General features: G+C 39.7%; 2 protein-coding genes across 2 annotated transcripts in view; one reads left to right on the plus strand and one right to left on the minus strand.

Moving 5' to 3' along the window:
• Positions 1–2,360: 2,360 nt before the first annotated feature.
• LOC133540252 (uncharacterized) lies at positions 2,361–3,537 on the minus strand. The gene is made up of 3 exons (XM_061882844.1): positions 3,181–3,537; positions 2,470–3,027; positions 2,361–2,385 (listed from the first exon to the last, which is right to left on the minus strand). Exons 1-3 carry the CDS (start codon positions 3,309–3,311, stop codon positions 2,361–2,363), a joined length of 714 nt encoding a protein of 237 aa, XP_061738828.1. The 5' UTR covers positions 3,312–3,537.
• Positions 3,538–5,867: 2,330 nt separating this feature from the next.
• Positions 5,868–10,647, plus strand: part of atp8b2 (ATPase phospholipid transporting 8B2) — a 110,096-nt gene continuing 105,316 nt past the window's right edge. The window contains exon 1 of the mRNA XM_061882845.1: positions 5,868–5,892. Coding sequence (XP_061738829.1) covers positions 5,868–5,892 — 25 coding nt within the window. The remainder of the gene's footprint in view (positions 5,893–10,647) is intronic.

Raw genomic sequence — 10,647 nt, forward strand, 5'->3', positions numbered from 1 at the left:
GAAATTCGGGAGTCTTCCGAGAAAATCGAGAGGGTAGGCAATTATGGTTTGTACTAGATACTCAATCCAAAAACAACAAGTGCTTGTGCTTCTGTTATACACAAGATCTTTGACGAGGGCGTTTGTACTGGTTTCTTAAAAACAACAGGGTGCTCCTCTCAAATAGAGGATCTTTGACTATTGGTTTTTACTAGATACTTACTGAAAAAAAAACTGAGCACTAGTGCTTCTGTTACATAGAAGATCTTTGACCAGGGTGTTTTCACTGGTTTCTTTAAAACAACAGGGTGCTCCTCTCATATCGATGATCTTTGACCAGTGTTTTTGCAGTAGGCTTGTAAAATCTAGCAACACGCTCTCATAATATACAGTATAAAGGATCTTTGACTGATATTTTTGTGGTAGATCCTTATAAAGAGCATAGTGTTCATGTAATATAGGCAGGAATAAGAGCAAGTGAACTAAGTCGCTTGGTGTTCCTGGTGACTAATTTAGATCTTTGCATAACAATTCCAGGGGCCAACGAGCATGTCTTAGTCATGGCCATGCACTGAAAACAAATTTTATATTTGGTCATTATAAGATTTAATTTAGCTTGAATCAATACTTTTTTAGGCGTTTATATCTCTAAAGGAGCCTGCACGTTTCTCCGTAATGGAGCTTTATAGCTTTATGCACACTTATTCTCCCATGTATTCAGCATCAGGGCTTTTAATGTCTTTGCTGCTGTCAGACATACAGTGTTAAACACGTAATGGGCAGTTTGCTAAAGATGCATTCAAGTGACAGCTCAGCTTTCTTCGGGAGAACAGGACAAGACGCAATCCTGCTTGTGACACCAGATAGGAGACCGGTGCTTGTTTACTGAGGAGACAAACATCGCCATCTATCACTTTGAATGTACGCCTCGGTGTGTATTCACCATTGGAAAATAAGACACTTTCAGTCTGATTATATTTCGAAACAATCAATGAGAACTTACTTGACGGTGACATTCATTATTTAGATGATGTAGTAATAAGAGTTGTCTGATCTGCACCAGACAATAACATGTTTTCTTTTTTTATGCATTTGTTGTATGGTTGATGAGCCAAGAAGACGCCAACGAGAAATCGTCAAACAAAATGCTTTATTTGTTTCCGCGAGCCTTTATCTGAAACTGCAGCTTCCAGGAGAAAGAGTATGTGCCTGACCACTCTTCTGCTGTCTTCTTGGACAACTGTCCTTAAATACTTTTTACACCAAAACCCTTACTCTTTGTAGTTCTAGCCTTGGAGCCGGTCAGTCTGGCCAATCAATCTTTCCTTGACATCATTCCTCTGATCTGTTTGAGTCGGGTGACCTCCGATCCCTATCCTCTACTCCTACTTGTGTAGGCTTCTACCAGATGTTGCTAATGTTTTTACTAGGGCTGGGCAACGATTAAAAATTTTAATCGAAGTTAATCGCACTATTTTTCCGATTAATTGCGATTAACTGCATTGTATACGCAAAGCCCAATAATGAATTCAAAAGTAGTGTGTAGTGCACCTTTATTGGAATATTCTCCCATATGAACTAAAGTGTCAAAACATTTGTTGTGCAAACAATTTAAATCACTACTTTTTAAACAGTAGCAGTTAAATAGCATATTTTTTGCAAATCCGTTCAAAAAATGTAAATACAAACATTCAAGCTTATTGCCATTACCAGGGTATTTAAGTTATCCTGTTTGTTATGGAAAATGAATATAATCTACATACAAATCCCTGAGCCACAATCACAACATCCGAACAGGCAATTTCTGAGGTAACAGCAGAAACATTTTCTTATATCAGGGAGAAAGAAAAGAAAGGGTGAAGCACAAAACACTTCACCCCTTGGATTTCCTTTACAGGGACTAGAATGTAAAGTCAATGTTAATAATGGAGTTCCTTCAGAGAATCTCACTCAACTCGGTGCAGTTTGTTCATTCATAGAACTTGACGGCCATTAATTTTAAACATACTGCCCTTTGAATTAAAGTGCCATAACATTTACTGGGCAAACACACTTTTAACAGCATTTTTAAAAAGTTAGCAGTCCAATAAAATATTTGAAAATGTTCAGCCTCAGCTTCAACAATGTTGTCAAAGCAAATACAAAATTAAAGCTTATTGCCATTACCTGGGCATTAATGTTATACTGTTCCTTATGAAAAATAAAAAAAGTCCGGAGCCACAATCACAACAAAGTTTTACGGTCATCATGAAGCAGCACAACCAGTCTATATTCAGAACAAAATGTTTCTATTAGAGAGAGGTGACGCTCAAAAAAATTCACTGCTGGGATTTACTGTGCTGAGGACTAGACTATAAAGTCATATACTAGAGTTCATTTGTTTACTCTTCTGCGCTGAGCCAGTTGCTAAGGCACACAAGATTATTTACATTTTCAGAAGATAAAGCAGCTCTCTTTTTCTGCACAACATGACCAGCAAGAGAAAACAACCTTTCACAGGGGACAGAGGTTGCAGGTGTGGCCAGGTACTTCTGTGCATATGGGGCCAGCCTGCTGTGTGAACCTGCATGGTTGGACCACCACTCTAATGGACAGAAATCTGAATTTATGGCAGGTTCTACTCTGTATCGATGCACACTGTTCTCAATTGAGTCTTCTTCATGTTCAGAATCAGACTCAGATGAAGCAGCCAACAGGGTTAACTTTTTCTTTGGTGGCTCTGAGGTTTTTTCTTGCATAGGTTTCTCTGCAGTAACCATGTCTTCCTTCAGTAAGTTGGTGATTGAGGCCCACACCTCACTCCTCTCAGCTCTGGGGATGCACTTGAGGGCCTTGAACCTAGGGTCCAATGCAGTAGCAATCTTCAGATATGCAATGTTGGCATTTCCCTTACGTGTCTCTAGATCCTCTCTAAATGTAGGCTTGAACTTGGTCACGTAGGTGGGGTCATCATCTGAGCTCTCCATCACCCGAAAGAGATGGCAAAAAGCAGGGAGAACCACAGAGCAAGACACATACTTTTCTCCTCCCAAAAGTTCAGTCAAATACCTGCAACAGAAAATCAACTCCACTTCAGCCAAAAATAAATAGCATTCATTTATACACAACAAATATCTTCTACATATTCATGCTGCATTTACATATTTTTTCTCTTTTACATGAAATCGGACTGGATATTGAGTAATATGATGTAAAACATACCTGCAAGGTTCCAGTAGCGTTTCCAACCTCTGCAGCTTGTCCATTTCAGCTGGAGTTGGCATGGCAATCTTGGTGCTTGTGGTGAGGACGTCACTCAGAGGATGTTCATTTCTGCGGATGCTTTTTATCATGTCCAGAGTTGAATTCCATCTGGTAGGAACATCTTGCACAAGGGCCTCTTTCTTATGTCCATGTTCAGCTTGTTTTTGCTCTAATTCTGCTGCATTTGCTGGACTGTGTTTAAAGTGCCCGACAACTTTTCTGCACTTGGAAAGGATGTTGTCAAACGCACTGTTGTGCAGACAAACAGTGACAGAACGCTGGAGACTGTGCGCAAAGCAGGGGATATGATCAAAAGGCAGTTGTCTCGCAGCAGCAATCATATTTCGTGCACTATCCGTGCTTAGTGTGGTGACTTTATCTGTCAAATTCCACTGCTGTATAACTTCAGTGAAGTGCCCCGCGCATATTTCAGCATAATGCCTCTCCTCCGTTTTCATTATATACAGAGCATATGAATGCATCACCCACTTTTCATCAGTATAATGCACTGTAACTCCAGGTAATTATGGTTACCGATTGATGTCCAGTAGTCCCCACTGAGAGCAACTACAGCTGCACGTTGTAAAGTTGTCAGTTTTATAGTCCTCTTCTATTCATACAACTCGTGTATTCTTTGTGCGATGGTGCGTCTCGATGGCGGCTCATACGTGATGCCACTTGATGCGATTCGCACAATGTTTCTCAGGCCGGCGTCTTCCACAACACTAATGGGCCTACAGTCTGTAACTATCCACTTCGCTATAGCATTTGTTAGCTTCTCTTGCTCTCGTTTATCTATACTTCTCCCGCACGCTGCATTTAACGTAGTCTGCCGAAGCCTGGCTCCACTTTCTACTTTGTTGAATGGTTTGCTCGCATCAACAGTGTGCTTCGCGTGAAGGTGATATTTTAGACTGGAAGTACTCCTGTGATAAGAAAATTCAGCTTGGCAATGGCTACAAACGACTTTGCTTCTATCAAATCCGCCGCCTGGAAGTACTTTATACTGAAAATGACCCTGTAAAAGTTCGGTTGAGTTACCCTTTCTCTCCATGGTTGTTTTGTTTTTTTCTGCGTTCTTCTTCCTTTTCCGCCGGAGCCAGCAATAGCCGTTAACGAAATAAAAGCATGTAAACAACATACGCAAATGCGCGATAAAATTATTCTGTCAAATCCGCCGCCTGGAAGTACTTTATAATGAAAATGACCCTATAAAAGTTCTGTTGAGTTACCCTTCTTCTTAAGGTTTTTTTTGTTTTTTTCTGCGTTCTTCTTCCTTTTCCGCCGGCGCCATCAATAGCCGTTAACAAAATAAAAGCATTTAAACAACATACACAAATGCGCGATAAAATTATTATCGGAGTTAATAGATTGATGAGTTAACTCAAAATTAACGCATTAAATTGCCCACCCCTAGTTTTTACACTTCCTCCTAAAATCCAAACCTACATTCCTGTATGATTCCTATTTCCTGGGAGTGAGAGTGATGGACATGTGCACTTTTGGCCTTAGTAGAATAATCTTCTAAAGCAGGGTTGCCCGCGGGCTAGATCCGGCCCGTGAAAAGGTTTTATTCGGCCTGTGGATGAGTTTGCCAAGTATAAAAATGAACCAACATTTTTCAATGAAAGAAACTGCGGTTCTAAATGTGTACACTAAATGTCGCAATAGCAAGGGAGGGAGTCCAAAATCCGGGTGGAGGTCGAGCTACAGCGCTGAAACACATGAGACAAAACTGGCACAGCAAAGAGGACAAGGGACATAAGTCAACAAGACAAAAACGGGGCACGAAGAACAAAGAGGCAAGTACAACGAGAGGGAAGCCAGAGACGTGAATGCTTACTATGAGATCTTGCTGCGGGAGAATCTTGGGTTTGAATCCGCGCCGTGACAAGCGGATGCAAAACACAGGCAGGAGTATAAACAAAAGTGTCTTTATTGCTCAAGACAGGTATAAAGAGCAACACTTACTTAAGTACTTAAAAACTATGGTGCTTAAAAAAGGAACAAAATATTGCGCTGCGAAAAATACTGCAACAGGTAAAATATTATAATTAAGAACAAATGGCTGACCCCAGCCGGGAGAAAGACTATACAGTGCAAGAAGGCGAAAGGCCTTACAGGAACTTGAATTGGGGGGGAGAATCCAGACCATGAATCTGAGGTCCTTCGTCAACGAAGAGTACCGTATTTTTTGGACTATAAATTGCACGTAAAATCTGCTGATCTGTATTTGGAATCTGCGTAAATCCTGAAAAATTGCGAGTTTCCGCCATTGTAGTCCGTGGAGACGCCGTAGTCGGTAAGCTTCTTCTTTTTCTCTATCTTCTTCTTATGGGACATTCATCCTCCGCTGTTGCCATTTCTAATATAAAGTAGTGTAAAGTTCTTACTTATATCTGTCAGTAAACTCGCCATGAAAGCGCTAAAACATACTGGTGTAGTGAGTTTACTTTATTCACCCAAGGAATTTTAGTTATTAGAGAGTTCCCGTCGGACGTTTTTTCACGGAACGTTAGCCACGGATGAGGAGATTCTGCGCTGGTATTGATTTAAGTCAAGTCTGAATGTCATTAAAACAGTTAGCTCCATCTGTTGACACTTCTTCCACTCCTGTCCTTCCACGCTACACCGCTACAACAAAGATGACGGGGGAAAACGCTGACGAAGGTGAGCCACGTAAATAAGACCGCCCACAAAACGGCACAGCCTGAAGAGACTGTCAAAAAGCGACTAGAAGATGATCTGTTAAACATAATCTATGCAACATTTTGACCAAAGAACCACCATTACATGTTATGTAGACGACAAGGAAGTGTTTTACATTTAGAAAAAAATATATATAATAATATGACTCCTTTAATGCGCCTTATAATCCAGTGCGCCTTTTGTATGAAAATAGACCTGGGGCGGTAACAAAGAAAAACAACAATACACAAAAGAAAAAACAATTATGGGCTCCAATAACTAAACACCAAAATGGTCTAACTGCCTGGACAAGAAGTGACAAACAATTATTGGCGTCACAATAGCGTGTGACACAAAGTTTACCAACTTCTCGGTTTATAAATATAGCAGAAACTTTCACCAGCTTAGTGGCGATGCAGTAGATCACCAGCTCAATATGCAAATATAGCCGCACAAGGTAGTTGGCTAAAATTTCCCTGTTAGCGCTTACATAATAACAATATTACTTAGTTAATATTCAGGTCACAACGTGTAAATGGAGTATTGTTGGTGTTTTTTCAATGTTTTTTTTATAGGTCTTTATAAGCAGAATAGTATATTCCCATTAGCGGCAGTGTTAGTCACCTCGTATTTGCCGTATTTTATGACTTAAAATGCATAAAAAAAAAAAAAAACTGTCTTAAATAAGGACGGTGAATGATATGTAAAATAAGTGCAGTTTATTTTTAAAATATAATATATAGTGCCAGAAACTAGCCTGCCTTGCTTTGTGTTAGCCCACTCCTTTAAATTCCATATATTCCACCTTCTATGCTTTTTGTTAGACAGATGTGGGACCTTTGACATGCATTTGAAATTGCTTAAAAATAAATATTTACCAGTGTAATATACACTCTAATGTTCCGACAAACTGACATATTAATATTGGCTCTTTTGATTACATAACTGCTCCACAGCTGGGACGGCGTTGCGCAGTGGGAGAGTGGCCGTGCGCAACCAGAGGGTCTCTGGTTCAATCCTCACCTAGTACCAACCTCGTCACGTCCGTTGTGTCCTGAGCAAGACACTTCACCCTTGCTCCTGATGGGTGCTGGTTAGCGCCTTGCAATACAGCTCCCTCCATCAGTGTGTGAATGCATGTGTGAATGGGTAAATGTGGAAGTAGTGCATACTTGCCAACCATCCCGGATTTTCCATGAGACCTCCCCGGACAAATTTTCTCCTGAAAATCTCCCGAAATTCAGGCTGAGCTGGAGGCCACGCCCCCTCCAGCTCCATGCAACCTGAGTGACGTGTCGACAGTCTTTCCCACAATATAAAGAGCAAGTCTGCCCAATGACGTTATAACTGTAGAATGATCGAGGTCAAGTTCTTGATTTCTTATGTGGGTTTATTGTTAGGCAGATTCATTAAAATCCTCCCGGCCCGTCAATAACACACAACAACAGCAGTCACGTTTTTTCGTCTACCGTAAAGCAGTACGTCTGCCTAAACAGCAATGTTGGGAACTTGTGACACTCTTAAACAGGACAATACTGCCATCTACTGTACATAGAATACAATAGAATGTAGAGAAGACAGAGAATAGAACAAAGTTGGACATTTCAACCCTTAACTCAACAATGAGTAGATGAGTGTTATGTGTGTGTATATGTGTAAATAAATGAACACTGAAATTCAAGTATTTCTTATATATATATATATATATATATATATATATATATATATATATATATATATATATATATATATATATATATATAGGCGTAGGGGCGTGGTGATTGGCTCATGTGTTACCCAGGAGGTGTTTCCGTCTGTGGCGGCATGTTAAAATGATTGAAACACATGCCGCCACAGACGGAAACACCTCTTAGGTAACACATGAGGCAATCACCACACCCTACACCTGCCTGTACCCACCCACTCTGTGCCCTATATAAACCATTGTATGTGAATGCTTCCATTAAAATCTCCTGATGATGGAGGGAACCCCTCATGAAACAGTTCTGTAGAGATGAAGTAGTCTTGTGATTTTTCCCACACCAACATATTGCGCTCTACCACGGTATCGAGCACTATTCTCTGGACAATCCAATCAAGACATATATATATATATACGTATATATATATATATATATATATATATATATATATATATATATATATATATATATATATATATATATATATATAGCTAGAATTCACTGAAATTCATGTATTTCTTATATATATATATATATAGCTAGAATTCACTGAAATTCATGTATTTCTTATATATGTATATATATATATATATATATATATATATATATATATATATATATATATATATATATATATATATATTTATAACTAGAATTCACTGAAATTCGTGTATTTCTTATATATATATATATATATATATATATATATATATATATATATATACATATACATAAAATGCTTGACTCTTAACCACGCCCCCAACCACGCCCCAGCCCCAATCACGCCCCGCCAACCCCGACCACGCCCCCTCCCACCCCCCACCTCCGAAATCGGAGGTCTCAAAGTTGGCAAGTATGAAGTAGTGTCAAAGCGCTTTGAGTACCTTGAAGGTAGAAAAGTGCTATTCAAGTACAACCCATTTATCATTTATCATTTATGATTCTATTAATATTGATTATCTGCAGAAACAGAGGAAATGGCAGTACATTAATTAGCGTACATTTGATTATTTGCTAATCGCTTTAGGTACGACGTCATTTCCTGTGGTTTCCTTATTGCTTCTCATGTAGCTAACCATTAAATCTATCATCAGTACAACCTACGTCTTTAATTCTGCACTTTGGTTCTACTGTACATCATTGCAGTCATCTGCATGAATCATTAATATTTAAGGGGCCTGACTTATGCATTATATTGCCAAAATAATTTGAGCATCTTTTTCAAGTTAAAGTTTATAAAAAAAAACAACGTAGTTTATTGTGAGTGCGTCAATAGTATCATTTAACTATTAATGTGCCAACGTGCACATCTGCTCATTACCCAGAAGCCTTTTAGTGGAGAACTATACCTACACCAGATAATGGTAGTGCAGTGATTCATTTTGATGGATCTTATGGACCTGGCACAGGTTGAATTGCCAGCAAGGCTTTATTTACAATAGCCTTGTGACCAGGGCTGGGCGATAGGGTTGAAAACTGTACCACAATATACGTAACCTAAAACCAATGAAGTTGGGAATTTGTGTACATCATAAATAAAAACAGAATACAATGATTTGCAAATCCTTTTCAACTTGTATTCGAGTAAATATACTGCAAAGACAAGATTCTTAAAGTTCAAACTGGAAAACTTTGCTATTTTTTGGAATTTAATGCTTTCAAAAAAGCTGACTCAAGTGGCAAAAAAGACTGAAAAAGTTGAGGAATGCTCATCAAACACTTATTTGGAGCATCCCACAGGTGAACGGGCTAATTGGGAACAGGTGGGTGCCATGATTGGGTATAAAAGCAGCTTCCATGAAATGCTCAGTCATTCACAAACAAGGATGGGGCGAGGGCCACCACTTTCTGAACAAGTGTGTGAGCAAATTTTCCAACAGTTTAAGAACAACATTTTTCAACAAGCTATTGCAAGGAATTTAGGGAGTTCACCATCTACGGTCCATTATATCATCAAAAAGTTCAGAGAATCTGGAGAAATCACTGCACGCAAGCAGCGAGGCTTAAAAAGCAACATTGAATTCCCGTGACATTCGATCCCTCAGGCGGTACTGCATCAAAAAGCGACACGGGTGTGTAAATGATATCACCACATGGACTCAGGAACACTTCACAGAACCACTGTCAGTAACTACATTTGGTTGCTACATCTGTAAGTGCAAGTTATGTCATGCGTACGCGGCGCACTTGTTGCGCGGAGTTGCCACTTTGTGGATGCACAACGACCAGTCAGCAGGAGTGCAGGTAAGAAACTGATTTTAATATAATTAAACAAAAGAACACTGGTACAAAATGGAAAATAAGGCGCGCGCCTACGCAAGGGAAGCTAAAGCTAAACTTAGCATGATACAGAAAGTCCAAAAGGTGACGTGCCAAACGCACGCGAAGCTAAGACGGAACTTAGCACAACAAAAGCAGGGATAAGCAGAGAATACATAAGTGTCGTGTTGCATAAAGCAAACACTGAGCAGAGGACGAACTGAGGAATCAAGTGGGCTTAAATACACAAATAATAATCAAAAACAGGTGTGTGACAGGAGCCCGTGAGGAGGCGCACACTACGTTGCCATGGTGACTAAACGGGGAAGTGCTCAAACACAACGAATCGGCAGAGTCCAGAACTAAACATGAACAAACACATATAAACGGCAAAACAATAAACGATCCGCATAGCGGATCGTGACAAGTTAAAACTCTACTATGCAAAGCCAAACCCATTTATCAACAATATTCGGAAATGCCGCCAAGTTGGCTGGGCCCGAGCTCATCTAAGATGGACTGATGCATAGTGAAAAGGTGTTTTGTGTTCTGACGAGTCCACATTTCAAATTATATTTGGAAACAGAGGATGTGGTGTCCTCCAGAACAAAGAGGAAAATAACCATTCGAATTGTTATAGGCGCAAAAGTCAAAAGGCAGCATATGTGATGGTTTGGGGGTGTATTAGTGCCCAAGGAATGGGTAACTTACACATCTGTGAAGGCACCATTAATGCTGAAAGGTCCATACAGGTTTTGGAACAACATATGTTGTT

Source organism: Nerophis ophidion, linkage group LG21 (assembly GCF_033978795.1).
Source record: "Nerophis ophidion isolate RoL-2023_Sa linkage group LG21, RoL_Noph_v1.0, whole genome shotgun sequence".
Taxonomy (NCBI): domain Eukaryota; kingdom Metazoa; phylum Chordata; class Actinopteri; order Syngnathiformes; family Syngnathidae; genus Nerophis; species Nerophis ophidion.